Raw genomic sequence first — 15,757 nt, 5'->3', positions numbered from 1 at the left:
ACAAATCATTTCCTTCTTCTCAGCAGCATTTTGTTTCAGTTCCTATGAAAAAAGTATGCGGTGCCTGATGTGATGCTTCTCGAACAGCATTGTGCTCAATACTGCTTCTTTACGTTATGTTGTCTGCTACTCAAGTTTTACACCCCTTCATGTTGGTATTGGTGGGCCCAAAACATGGAGCGGAAAGTTCCAATTTGAACAATTTGTAACAGTAGAGTATAACAGGTGACTTCATTTAGGGGCAGATAATTAACTTGCACACTGTAGGTTGTAATGTATCAAAGCTCGTCAAACAAAATTTTCTCCAATACTTTCATGTCACAAAATTACAGAAGAATTTTCTTCGCTAATAGTTTCCTTTTTCATTATCAAGATCATATTCTGCAAAAATAATTGCACTAGGTTTATAAGTACACTTATGCTGAAACTTGAAATCTGGAAAAAGTTTTGGAAATGAAGAAACAGTCTTCCTTTTGGGTAAATAAATGTATTATTTGTATTGACTCAAATACAGACACTGTAGAAATGAAATGAATTACATGTCCTGTACTACACTAGATGAACGGGATGAATCAAAAGAACACATGTTTCAATGACACATGCCATAAAATTAATTTTCCTTCAATGATTCTATTTGGAACAGGTATTAGAAAACCCAAATATCATCCCCCTACGATCCTTTCTGAAATCATAATTGCTTTCAAAAATGTACTAAAAGAAGGTTCCTGAATATCCCCGATAAAGTAACGATTGGTTCTCATTAAGAATGAAAAATTACAAGATATACAAAAATAACGAACTGCATACACACTTCTTCTCAAAAATTTACAAAATGAAGTTAACATATTAAAATGTGACATATGCCATTGATAAGAACAATTTTTAAAGGTAAAGAACCACATGAGAGTAGGGAGAAAGAACACAAAAAAGGCACAAAACAACATTTGACTGAAAATTTCAAATTTACACCTTTACACGTATTTATTTACATCTGTCTGTCATGGAAGTATTCCAACTACCTACATAACATGACTGTGTATCTGTACATTCACACACATTATGAAATGATTCACCAACAAACTAAATTACTCTTTTCAGAAAGTAAGTCAACAATTCAGATAATGAAACGGATGAAATCTTCAGTCATTACAAAAGTAATTATTATGATGATGATGATAATGACAACAGATGAAAAACACGCTTTTACATGGCTTATTTACATGAGCAGTCTAACTCCTTTCACACTGTCATCAAAGTAATGACAATTCATAAATACTTGTCAAAAAACACACACCCCTATTTACGAATTCCACACACTTCTTCATTGGACCAAGACTAACAATCATATATAATACTTTATTGTAACTTCAGTATTAAAATATAAATCTTTTTTACACTGCCGCAAGGAACTATTCAAGGAGTGAGCCTGCCATTTATACAATTATGTTTTTACCTATCTGACATGATCCAGAAGAATATCACACGGCAGATGAGTTTCTGCGAATCACCAATAAATGTACATTCACTTATGAAAGAAATCTCACAATCGAGTCATATAAATTTCAATAAACGCAAGAATATAAAATAAAAATTCTCTGGATCAGGTCAACAGGTTGGAAGTAATTATAAGTCCTACAACAAACAATAACTCGATATTTTTTTGCATAATATTCTTAGGTGTATATGTAAACGTACTGTGAACATTCTCTTTTTACTGATAGTGGCAGTATTACAGCCATAACAGAATTACTTTTACACTTAAATTTCTTACAATGGAATTTACCACAGTAAGTTCGAGGAATGAAATGAAAGGACATAGCCCTTAATTAAATACAGAGAATGTTCATAGCACTGAGAAAGCTCATACTAATATATATATATATTTATGTATATATATACCTACTGCATGTGTGTTTTTAATATTCACAGCTACATGACAATAGACAAATAATGAATATGGCATTCAGGCAAAAATACAACTATACATGGCAATGTGAAGAGTCCTTTTTTAACCTGAACGCCATTTGAAGTGGTACCTTCACCTTCATCTGCCACACTCACATAATCCATGTGCTTAGCTTTTGCTTCTTCACATGTCAAAGGCCCACTATAAAATATGAAAGTGTCACTTATATTCCCCTGATTAAACCTTGAATCCTGTCGACAGTAAAATTTAAACAACATGTTTATCTTCGATGTAAACATTTTCTTAAACTGAAATAAGTGACATACCAAATACAGCATGCTTTATTTTATATCTATATTTACCCTGCTGGTTGTTACATTCTAATACAATGCTCAATAATTTCCTATTTCACATGACTTCATACTTAGTAAAAAGTCATATTACAGTAAATATTTTAGAAATGTTTTCTGCGTTAAGATGATAAGTACAGAAAAGAACACTCCTCATTTTCCTGCACCGAGGTGGCTTATACAGTATCGTAACATCAGTGATTCGTAAAATATGTTTATTCATATTTTACTTTTCCCTACGTAAGGAAGTCACAATTTCCTTGTGGAATATAAAGAAGCGCAAAATATTATTTTTATTCAAAGCTTCATTATGTTCTACCTGTGAATATTTCTTAAAATCAGTTTGATGTACTTCAAGCCTATGCTTGTGTCCAAATCACCTGCAAGTACAGTATTCAGCCGAACTGTAACGTCTTTCCTATTGTTTGCAAAGGCTGTGTGAAATAATGCTCTTAAATATGAATATGAATGGCAACAATGAATTCTATTTGTTTTTATTACGATTGAGTAGTTTTATTTTCCTTTTCGAGGTTGGGTACGTCGAACTGCTTTCTTTATTGGCCGCTGGGCAGCTGGGCTACCTACTGAATTAGCATTAGGTGTCGCACTAGAAAATTTGAAAAAAAAAATAAAAAAAAATTGGCAATTAGCAAGTATTAAACATGGTAGTCTAAATATAACTATTCTATTATGAGCATGATCAAAGATCCAAGTGTAAAATACCTTCTGACACATTAGAAACAACAAATCGTTGCTACATATATTAAAAAAAAAACATGATGCAAACAGCCTATTGTGGACCAAGGCCTGCCAAGTTGTCATTCATTGGGTGACATGCAATCAGTGTGGCAAGTCCTATTTCTCAGTTAACTGGCTTTCAAAATGGAAGTCTGCTATTATGGATGGACCAATATGAAATTTTCGCCAATGCCGATAAAAAAATTACCAATACCGATAACCAATATTCTACCGATGCGATACAAAATTCCAAAAGGTCCAAAAAGACCTTAATTGTTCATTGACCATTACAAGATATCTATGGATATATCGCATTGGTAAAATTGACGGTAATTTTACCGATTACCTGTATTGGATGAAACCGAGAGTACCAATTAACCTGTCAACATATTTCTTTAACTTTCAAGACCAAATAAGCCAAAAAAGTTGCATTATGTGGCATACGAGTCATTCCATATGAAATCAACACAGCTCACAACCTGACCATTTCAGATTTTCATGAAATTTGGTGAGTTGATACTATCCATGGAACTTAGTAACTGAAAATTTTGAGTCCCATGCATCTTGTAATTGTCAAATTATTCCAGGTCAAAGTTCACAGAAATTGCCCTTTCTAAGCTCATTTAGCTATACTAAATGTGCTGTAACTCCACCCCTATTTGGCCTAGGAAGCTCAAATAAAGTTCATTGTACAGGGAATTGAACACGCTTTCCAATGATATGTAACAAGCCTACCTTTGGGTAAAAATAAAATGTTGTCACCTGACCTTTGACCTTGTATATCTCAAAATATGCCATCACCAAAAATAGTGAAAAAATATATTTGGCACACCATGGCAATCTCTAAAACATGAAAAACTCAAACTGGGACTGCAATGGGATCAGAAGATACAATATAATGTGTGTAACTATGTAACTGATGAAAACTTCATTAAAATATTACAATGTACTAGGGTAAGTCAAAAGTCCCGTAACACACCCTAAAAAATGAAAAGGAGTTATCCTGGGTATAATTGGTCATTATAGAAATAGATTAGGCCCATGGAAAACCATAGTTTTGTGTGTGTCAAGCGAGGGTCTGGCATATTGTTGGCTGCCACATTGAATTAAACTTACAAAAATCCAATGGAAAGGGGTGATGTGATTTATCAAATCAGGTTAGAATTTCATGAGAAATGCAGTGGTGAAGGTTTGTTCAACTTATATTTAACCATCAAAAATTTATAGGCATATCTTTCACTTGCAATATCTGCTCATTGTAATGTGTGCACACTCTTTGATGCCTCTCATACTGACATAGAACATTTCGCAATGTAGCAGGTGCAACATCATGGCAAACACCAACTCTGCATTCTCTCATATGGTAAATATCACAGAATATTAGTACATATATCATTCATTGCCTTCAAACGTTTCTGAAGGTAAAAGTCCTAAGGTGTTGGATCTGGGGACTGTGCAGGCCTTTTAACAGGTCTCCCATTTGCCAATCAATCTATCACGAAATTTACCATGAAGAAATGCCACAACATTCTCTGTTTTGTTGAAAAACTCTGTAAAAGCACCATATTCCATAATAAAGGATGAAAAACCAATTCACTTAACAAATCCAAGTAGCCATCATCATTTAAGGTCATGTTGAAAATGGATCAACCAATGTCGTTCTCCATACACCATACCACACCATTAGATTACCAGTACCAACCATTCAGCTTGGATCTGTCTACTGTAGATGATCAAATCACAGGTATTGCATATTCTTTTTTATTAACTTCACCGTGAACATAAAAATTAGCCTCTTAACTGAATAATTTTTCCCTCCAAAGGAAGTTTCACATTGTAATTGTTTGAGACACAATTCACAATAGTCTCCATTATTCAACTCTTTGGAGAATGTCACTGATTAGATGGGAAGGTGTTCCTTTGTTCTCATTATTCCACATAGCATGAATATATTTGAAAAAATGTGCTTGAAGGGTTATACTCAATTTTGTAAGATTTTTCCATAATATCATGTGGGGATAAAAAAGGTAAAGTGCTCCCCTGTGCTTAGCACCACACCATGAAGGCGTATAGGGGGTATGGGGGTAACGCCCCACACTTTCTTGATCCGGTCGTGAGTGGGGATGATGTGATCAGCATCACGCCCCTGGCTGCCTTTACCCTCTAGGGTTTCCCACAGGTACCCATGTTATTTGACGCTGGATGGGTGCCGGGGCCACTTCCAACGTTAGAAAAGTTCCCGGATTTGAACCGGCCGGGAATCAAACCCGGGACCTATAGCATGGTAGTTAGACACGTTACTGACTGAGCCACCGTGGCCACTTTTGGTCCATTTTCAACAACATGAGGGGAAAAAAGACATTTTCAAATTGCACATCTCAACAATAGTAACAACTGATATATTAATTTGTAACTAAGTATATCCTACTATCAGGAACCGCGGTAGCTCAGTCGTAAGGGCATCTGACTACCATGTGAGAGACCCGGGTTTGATCCCCTGCGGGGGAGAACCGAGACCTTTTCCACCTGTTCCAAGCGACTCCGGTGCCCACCCAGCATCATATACAGTGGGTACCTGGAGGTAAAGGCAGCCAGGGGCAGAGTGCTAATCACATCACCCCCACCTTCGGCTGTGATCGTGATCAAGAAAGTGTGGGGCCCTAACTCCACACCCCTATACACCTTCATGGCGTGGTTCAAAGCACAGGGGAGAATTACCCTTTTTTGTATATCATACTTTCATATGCATACGAACAAAAAAAAAACTGAAATATCATGTGTAGTTTTGAAGAAATAGCACATTAACTACTGTCACAACGGTTAAATGTAGTCATGGGACAGTAAGTAAGAATGTAATCAATTTTTATGGTAGAAATCTACATTCACCAATGATCATCACAAATGTTTTATCAGGTGTCCTCAGTGAATGTTCATAGTTCAACAACATCTTTTCATACGTCATTTAAATCTTCAACGCATGCATGGAACAAGAGCAGCGAATCGTGTACCAAGAAGGAAAAGTTTGAAAAAACAGTTTTCGTATAAACACAGTCAGATACATAAAAAGCTGTTAAAACCTTGTAAACAACAACACAAATGACTAACACAATGTTGCTAAGTGAAAGGAAAATGCTTTGAAATGTGGTGTTCTGTGGAATTGGATGACATGCATCTGCTTCTCGATAACATCATGTTGATCAGTTAGCTCTATTGCCGTGTTCTGCAGTTGCTTATTGAAGATAAACTTCATGAAACCTTGGCTTGTAAAGCTATTAAATGCACTATGTGTTGAGTTGAAAGGATGTGCATATTCGATCTTGCGGGCAAGCAGCAAGGTTTCAGGTGCCAAGTAGGCACATGCTCCAGTGGCACAATGAAGACAGTGTACAGGATGGTCCAAATGTCTTCTTACCCCTTGCAGGACAATTTGCGAAGTTGAAGCCGCAGTAGCTCAGTTGTTAGGCCATCTGACTACCATGCGAGAGACCCGGGTTCAATTCCGGCAGGGGAGAACCAGGACTTTGTCAACCTGTTCAAGCAGCTCAGGCACCCACCCAGCGTCGTATAAAGTGGGTACCTGGAGGAAACTCTGGGGGGTAAAGGCAGCCAGGGGCATGGTGCTGATAACATCACCCCCAACTCTGCCAAGATCAAGAAAGTGTGGGGCCCTAATCCCACACCCCCTATACGCCTTCATGGCATGGTGCAAAGCACAGGGGAGCACTTTACTTTTACTGATCCAGGTCAATATATGACTTCCACTTTTTTTTAACACAAATCATTTGTCTGCCATGTCCTGTGAGATTACTCTCACTCCCAAGATATGACAAGAGGCCAGGCTGAGACTGAGGTCATATTGCACTTGCCTTATTATTTTACTGATCTGTGGATATTCATGCGTCCATACAAATGTTGCTCACCATTCATCCACACTATAGTCACTTGTATCAGCCATCTAAAAGGCAGAGAACAAGTTTCTTATGTTTCATTCTGATAACCACCTGGGGTAAAAAGACATTCGGACTTACCTGTCCAATACATTTTGAATATGAAAATTCCTGTACTCACCTAAAAACAGGAGTGATACCTCCAGAGAAGTTGAAGGTTGGGCGCACATTAGGATCAAATGTAACTGCTGATGTTTTTGAAGCAGGCTGGTTCTGACCAAATGGAAATCCAGATGCTGATGGCTGTCCCTGATTGCCCTGTGAACAGAAAGTTTCCTCAAAATATATTTACATACTACAACTTACATAATCTGTAAATGAAACTAAAAACATGATTACATTTCAAACTACTTACACTGCTCAACGTGCCAAAAATGCAGTGTGTCCAGTGTTTAAAAGTAGGACATTTGGATCAACCCCACCCCCTCCCCAGGCAAGGAATCCACTGGAAATTTGTGGGTTAAGCCTTTTTATGAATTAAAAGTACCCGTTTTCAGCTTAAATCTGCTCAGCATATACAGTGGAACCTCGATTTTACATTTTTCAGGGGACCAAACTGAAAAACGTCATATGGGAAAATGTAAATGTAGGAAAATTTCATAACATTTGTCTATGTTGGGACCATATTGAAAGTATAATGTGGGAAAGTGTAAAATCTGGGAATGTAAAATCAGGATTCCACCGTATTTTGAGAGTAGTTTTTGTCCTCTTCACAGATTATCTTTTCAAAGAATTCACAATTTTATCACGTACAAGTCAAAATGTCTGTCAACTGAAAATCCACATCACTCTGTTGCATATCTCTTTGAGGCTTCTTTTTGTAAGATTCTGCCCAATATTCATCAATGCATGTTTTTTGCTAGCAACATTCTCCAACTGTATCTCATTCTGTATACAGTTCATCTAGAGTTATGCATGAAACATTAGGAAGGCTTTTAGCAATGTTCAGAAGTGTTACAATATACAAAAAAAAAAAAAGAAGTGCTGACAATAAATGAAAAATGACGACATTATCTGTAGTCAACGTTTTAAATGAGCCTTAAAAAAGGGGGCATTTGGACACACACAATATGTTTGATATATTTTTTTTAAATCTTCAAGAAATTCATATATAATTTAACAAAAGGCACTTTCAATTTGACCTACAAAGAATTGTGATCACAGTGCTAATACTACTATGCCTCAAAGAGAAATTTAGGAAGCCATCACGCTCTGACAACACTATCTTGCAGCAGGGTATTATATACATTGGAATCCAGATTTCATGTTTGCAGATTTTACATATTCATACATTATACATTAAATCTTGATGGTCCCAACATAGCAAAATGTTAAAAAAATTTTGCCTCGATGTTCCATTTTCTTGCAATATAAACTTTTGGCCATCACAAATAAACATGACTGCGTGGTGATGTTGAATCAAAATTTTAATCTACAGGCATCCAGTGATGTGAAATTTCATCTCGTCAACTTCATTTGCAATGAAATAAAATACAAAATACAAAGCTGCAAAAGAGAAAAATACAACAGAATGCTTTTTCCCTGTATCATACTTGTAATTTCCTAATTCTAAAATACATGTATCAAATAGTGTCACACTAAAATTAAATTTGAAGCATTGTTTAGTTATCACTAGGGGCATGCATATTTCGTTTTTAACGAAAAAACGAAATTTGAAAAAACACATTGTAGTGTTAATTTTTCATGTTTTTGAAAGGTACAAGATGCATTTTGTGACCATATTTTGTCACGAAATAATGCGAAATGAACTGCAAAAAGCGAAATTAACTCTTAAAACACGAAATTCAGGGTTTATTCACCCACGCGACACCTTCCGAGGTCTGAATTATCCTGAGGGTTATGCAATTCCCGGAACATTGTTTTAATATTGGAGAAGCAAAAATGGATTCCTTTACACAGAAATTAACTTAATACTCTGATAATTACATAAATGTGCTATTAGAAGTGAAATGTTAATTCTGTGGAATAAGTGTACTTTTTAAATCAAATTTAGGATTATATTCACAACTTTAAAACCAATATGTCTTTTTATATACCACTTTTCATCCTTTTTTTTCACCGCTATAACACCGATATTTTATTTTATTTACCGCTTTTGAACCCGAAATTGATTTAGTTTTTGTACCGAAATTTTGCTTTTTTATTTACCAAAAATATGTGCCTCTAGTTATCACCTATGATAAACAAGTGATTTATTCAGGATGCTCATTAACGATGGAAAAATGCACTTTTAAATAGAAAAATAATGATGCAACTTACCATGTTACCACCAAATCCAAAGACATTTGAACTGGGCTGAGATGCATTAAAGTTGAAGTTTTGGGGAGTGAAAGAGTTGCTTGTGCCTGTTCCTCCAAATGGATTTGCTCCAGAAGATCCAAATGCAGTAGACGAACCCACGGCTGTTGCAGGTGTACCAGAGCCAAACAGGGAAGTTCCTGCATTCAATGTGTTGTTGCCAAGAGATGGAGTAGTTGAACCAAAGACAGGCTGTTCAGTTTTTGATCCTGCACCAAAATCAAAATTTCCTGGTTGCGAGACCTGAGAGGACGCTCCAAACGTATATCCCGGCTGCATGCTTGAAGAATTCTGGGTTGATCCAAAATTGAAGCCAGATCCTGCCTGCGTTGTTTGCGAAGCTCCGAAGTTAAAACCACCTGAAGAAGCTGATGTCGTGGAACCGAAAGCAAAGAGGTCCTGCTTGTTGGAACCTGAAGTAAGTGAAGCATCCTTGGATAAAACTGGTGAAAAAGGAAATGATGGTTTTGCTGCACCCACAGTTGTTGTAGCTGGTTGCATTCCAGTGCCAAACATGGAAGAAGTGGTGGTTGTTCCAAATCCAATTGATGGAGTAGTTTTTGTTGCGGGAGCAGATGAACCAAAATTGATGGAAGCTGTGGTTGTTTTTGTGCCAAAGTTAAACGGTGTTGTAACTGATGTGGGAACATTAGAAGTAACTGACGTACCAAAATTAGGCACTGTAGTTTTGGCTGCACCAAAGGTAGGTTGTGGAGAGGTAGTTGGTGTGCCAAATGTAGGTACTGTACTGGTTGAAGTACTTCCTGCACCAAATTGAAAACTTGATTGTGTAACAGCAGTGTTGCCAAAGACAGATGGAGTAGTTGCAACATTAGCAAAAGCTGACGAACTGGATGTACTAAAGATACCGGAGCTTCCTGAAGGAACAAAACTTGAGCAGGTTTTTGTCGATTGAGGTTGAGTGACTGCGGAGACTGGTGCACCTGCACCAAAGCCACTCGAAATTGCCGTAACTGCTGAGGTACTTGGTGTAGCAACTGCTTCATTTGCAGGCTTTTTGAAAGCAGAGATGCTTGATTGGAAACTGCTTGATGATGGTGTATCAGTTTTACCTGTTGCCGGTGTTCCAAACACAGGTGCAGAGTTTGTCGATACCGGAAATGATAAAGATGGGTTTGAGGTCGTACTTTTATTACCAAACATGAATAAGTTTGAAGACTCTGGTTGTACTTTACTGTCTTTCTTCAAGCTAGTACTTGTCAAACCTGGTGACACAGGAAATGTGATATTTTCAGATTTGGAACCAAAATTGGGTGGCGTATTTGATGCACCTGATACAGCAACTGAATCTGAAGGTGTACTATTAGATGCACTATTCCTTTTGGATGGTGGCTCCGATGTCTCTCTAGTATTACTTGATGTTGCGATAACAGACGTTTTCTCACTTTTAAATCCTCCAAGTGCAAACTTGAAGCCTCCCTTATTTGATATAGGTGCACTTTTATCTGGAACACTAGGTACTTTGAACATGGGTCCTGTTGCATTGTTGGAACCTGTCGGTACACCAAAGGAGAAATCGCTAGGTTTGGAAATTTCTTTATCTCCACTTTCTTTGACTGGTGCTTTGTCTTCTGAAGCATGACTCGATTTTTGATCTGTTTCAGGTTTACTATTGTTGCCAAAAGTAAACATATTTGTAGACAATGTTCCCGCACCACTTGTTTTATTTTCTGAAGCTGGAGGCTGGGCACCAAATGTAAAACCTTTCGATTCACCACTCGTTTTATTTTCCAAAGTTGAAGGCGGAACACCAAATGTAAAACCTTTTGAATCAACACTAGTTTTATTATCTGAAGTTGGAGGAACACCAAATGTAAAACCTTTCGATTGAACACTTGTTTTATTTTCCGAAGTTGTAGGCTGAACACCAAATGTAAAACCTTTCGATTCCACATTTGGCTTCACTGAATCCAACTTAAAGCCACTTCCTATACTGGAAGCTTGAATGTTTGCATTGTTTTTCAATAATCCAGAGTTGTCCACACCAAATTTGAAACCTGACACACCAATCGGTGGCAATAACATCTCATTGGAGCTAGATTTCACCCCATCTTTAGGAGATTCACAAGCAACACATTTAGAACTGCTTGCGTAGTTCTTAAGCAGGCAAACTGAACAGTTCCAGGATTCCTCAGTAATTTGAGAATTGTTCTGCGAGTCACTCTTTGTTTCCGTATAGTTCGGGTTCTTTGTTTCACACGCTTGACACTTTGACAACGACGATGCATTTCTTACCATACAAACAGAACACTCCCATGTATCTTTCGGTGGTTTAAACTTGTCTCCAAATCCAGTGCTGCTGTTCTGAACACTATTGTTCGACTCAACCGCCTTGGAGTCCTGGCACGGTTTTGGAGTTTTGCACGCTACACACAACACATCACTCTCTTTATTTCTAATCAAACATGAACCACATTCCCACAAACCAGGAGCCAATTTAAACTGAGCTCCAAAACTTTGTCCTGGTTCAACTATAGAAACAGGCATTGTTTTGGATGACTTTGCTGTTCCGGCAGCTTGTGTTACCTTTTTAGCATCGGTAGATTTGTTTCCTGATTCACATGCTGAACACTTCACTGAACCACTTTTTATTTGTGCAGAACATTTACTGCATCTTGCTGCACCAGCAAACAAAACACCTTCTGAACTGTCAGTAGAGGTCTGCTTAAGTTTTTGTTCACTCGACGCATCTCCACGATTTGTTGTCCTTTGCTTGTCTTCAGCAACAAACTTTTTATTTGAAGTGTCCATCGCAAAGTCTGACTTCTGCTCAGCTAATGAACTATGTCCACCATGAGGATTCATTACAACACTTTTAATTGAAGGCCTTGCTAAGTTCCCTGAAGATCTGCTTACAGGCAATGAGGTTGAATTATCTATCTTGTTCTGTTCTGGAAGACTAGGAAGCAAATTATTCACTGGAACACCCGACTTCACTTCTTCCTTTTCTTGACTGCTGCATGCCGTGATGGGACTACTGAACGTAAAGGTACTTGGAACTGAAGATGTTCTTATGTCACGAGCTGGAATAGGTGCAGAGAATTTGAAAGACATAGCAGGGGCTGTGGAGGATGGATTTGTGGTTGTTGGAATGCTGAAGTCAAATTCTGGTAACTTCGTGATTGGCAAAGGTATGTTGGGCAGGTTCACTTCTTCAGCAAGTTCTACTTCTACATCCTTAGACTTTATTTTGTTTGTGTGTTTGCTTCCTTTTGGTTCCTCAGATCTGAAATAAATAAAATAAATTAGTTACATAAATTAGAACTACATGATATATACCTCATCAATAATTCAACATTAAGTGGCAGCATTCATAATCCTTACCAGGGCATGCACTTTTAGGTGCTAGAAACGTGAAAAATATTTCATACATGCCAAAAATGTTGGCCTAGGTTCCGACCATGTAATTCCAATATCATGATGGACGTTTTCTACAAGATTTGAATTCTACACATGTCTACAAGAACATACTAAAGAGGTTTTCTCATTAGATAAGTTTCTTAATGCAAAAATACTTTTTTTGCATCTCGCTCCCGTGAGTGGGTCAGGTTTGGCACACTTATCAATGTTATTATATGTTTACAGGATTGCCATTTACATGGTTTGAGTAGGTTAGGACTATTACTAGGTTCTCCAAAGGTTCTCAGCCACTAACATCTTTCATGTTCCTATCACATTACTGCCTTGTCACTATTGGAAGATTATGTGAATTTTATGTCAAACTATACAGCAGTAAATCCATAGCTTACAGTGGAACCTCAATTTTACATTTTTCAGGGGACAAAGTTGAAAAAACTTAAAATGCGGGAAAATGTAAAATGGAAGTAAAATTTTATAACATTTTGTTGTGTTGGGACGATCAAGTTGTGTTGGGACGATCAAGATTGAATGCATAATGCAGGAAAACGTAAAATTGAGACACCACTAGTTTTATGTTAATTTTTAATATTTGGAGTTCTCGGGAACTTTAGATTATAATTTTAGATAGTGTTGAATCATATTGGAAACAAAGTTGCAGTGCAAGGGTAGTGACTCAGAAGACTGAAGGTCCTGGGGTGATCCAGCAAATCTAATGCAGCAAAATGGTTCTGGCACTTTGAGAATGGCAACACCACCTTAAAGAGGCCTTAAGATCATGACTATCAGGCACTACTTAGGAGTGGTTAGACAGGACACAACCACTAGCACTCACAGATTGTCTTCTGAGATTGATGCTTCAGCTTGGCTCAAACCAGACACTAAATGGGAACTGGTTCTGGCAGTGGATTGTAGCTGGAGATGAAAAATGGATCTTTGTTCCAAATCCGGATGGACCTGGTCAAGTGGTAGATCCAGTGGTTCAAAGGGTAGGTTGTGCATCTGGTGGAATGTTTAGCACACAGTGCAGTGTGAGTTGGTTCCAGATGATTGGGCAAGCTGTACATTTGAAGGTTTTGGAACTGACTAGTATTAGGAATGTTAACAAATCGTGATCAAATTCGTTCCAACGAAATAGTCTGGAGAGAGAGGTAAGGTTGCAGGTGGGTTGATATGATATGCACTTCATATCATATTTGCAACTAAACATTGAATTTAGATAGCGAACTAACAATATCCTTAAAATATAAGCTAAAATTAAAAAAGCAGGACCGGAACACAAAAATTCAAAATGTACAAATGGAAGAGGACACTTTATGGAATTGAACAATGTATGAACAAGGAAAGTTGTGTGTGCCAGGGGTTAATAGGGAAGTGTCACAAAAACCATTAAAAAATGTTGTTCTACATGAGTGTATTAGCCAGAAATCAATATAAAAACAAATGAGGCACAAACAAAGTGTTCTATGAACCCTCAAACTAGTCCCCAGAGCATCCACAACATGCTACCAACAATGTAGGAGATGGTTTTCCACATGTGGGAGCCATTGAATACCTTCCACCTCATCAGGTGTGAATCGGGACATCTCACGTTTCACAGCGATGGGAATTTCCTCTCAGTCGAAAACCATCTCCTCCGCTTTCCCGCCCTCTCCTCTCAAAGCATGAAGGAACAAAATGTGTGTCTTGTTCCTTGGAATGAGAGAAAATGATTCCTCAACAGAATGTGTTTGAGAACACGGAACAAGGTAGTCAGTCAGAGTGACTTCCCAATGGAACAAAAGGAAAGAGTTGAAGGAATCAATTCCTTACATCTACATTTGGAATTAAATTAACTACATTTTTCAGCACATGCATTTCCTGTCATTATTCTTAATGCTGGGAACCCTTTTGAATATTAAATATAAAAACTCTTACCTTAACCTGTAGCTGGCGTCCGCAGAGTTCTTGTTAAGGATTACAGTTTTTTTCGCAGCATTTGACATTTTCTCACCACTCCTCATCTTCAACAAGTCTGGTACAGTTGGAACAATCAATGTGGTTAAAGGAGGACCAATAGACGAGCTTTTACTTGGTTCTGCATTGGAATTTCTACTCTGCTGTAACACACTGCTGGGCCTTGGTCTTTTTCGTGAAGACGTTCCATCTATAGGGATCCTCTTTGCATCACTGATGGGACTTGAGACTTGCTCCAAAGTCTCCAGAATTTTCCTTGCTGTATGGCTCATGCTAGCATTATCAGAAGTGACAGCCTTTACTGGTTTCACTTGAAGGGAAGGTTTAAGATTTACCTGAAATCAAAAAGAATAGTTGTTTTTCAAAGAAAACCTTGACTGTTTTTCAAGGGATTGTAGATGCAAAAAAAACTTGTAATGCAGAAATCATTGTATCACATTGGTAACTGGGACTATAAATTTTGAAGTTCTCAGCATTCCGGTTCTCATTTTGTGACACTCGGCCATGCCAAAATATGTCTTGGCAACAACCTCACATTAAGTTCGATACTTAGTGTATATATGCCTTGTACATCAATGTCTTCATTAAATTGTTGTTTTTTTTTTTTAAGTGCAAATGATCACAGTAATTAGCCACAAGTATGGTTGGTATTGGTGAAATTCTGTTTATAAGTTCACATTATGCACAGTTAGGTTATTCAGACTGGATGTGGGATCCAACCACCAAGTGCCTTCACCAGGCATAGAACCTGGAGCCCTTTGATTCTATGACGACAGCATTACCACTACACCATTAGAGAGGCAAGCTGACATTTGTATATAGCATCCCCTCATGACCTTCGTTCAATTTAGAAGCATTTCTTGTTCTATCCTATAAAAATCGTATCTACTGGTTGCCGAAATATGAAGTGGGGCAAAAACAGCACATGTACTTTAGCAACAGCCACACACTGGGATCTGGGACGGAACAGACTCAATTTCAACTTTTTTAGAAAATGTGACAATCAAATCTAAACATGAGGTGAAACTATTACTGTTGGATATAATTCTTGCATCTTGTTATTCCACAGAATATGATTTTCCTCCTTATTAACATTGATGCAGAGGTATTTGCTGTACTAGATCCCACATACTCTCCTTATTAACATTGATGCAGAGGTATTT

General features: G+C 37.6%; 1 protein-coding gene across 1 annotated transcript in view; it reads right to left on the bottom strand.

The window, feature by feature from the left end:
- Positions 1 to 471: 471 nt before the first annotated feature.
- Positions 472 to 15,757, bottom strand: part of Nup153 (nucleoporin 153) — a 41,090-nt gene continuing 25,804 nt past the window's right edge. Inside the window, exons 7-10 of the mRNA XM_083122196.1 lie at positions 14,556 to 14,929; positions 9,222 to 12,507; positions 7,063 to 7,199; positions 472 to 2,863 (exon numbers count right to left, since the gene is read on the bottom strand). Of these exons, the coding sequence (XP_082978322.1) occupies positions 2,770 to 2,863; positions 7,063 to 7,199; positions 9,222 to 12,507; positions 14,556 to 14,929 (3,891 nt within the window). The 3' untranslated portion in view covers positions 472 to 2,769. The remainder of the gene's footprint in view (positions 2,864 to 7,062; positions 7,200 to 9,221; positions 12,508 to 14,555; positions 14,930 to 15,757) is intronic.

Source organism: Lepisma saccharinum, chromosome 5 (assembly GCF_977018435.1).
Source record: "Lepisma saccharinum chromosome 5, izLepSacc3.1, whole genome shotgun sequence".
NCBI lineage: Eukaryota > Metazoa > Arthropoda > Insecta > Zygentoma > Lepismatidae > Lepisma > Lepisma saccharinum.
The sequence above is the reverse complement of the archived record's forward strand: the minus strand, read 5'-3'. Positions and strand labels throughout refer to the sequence as shown.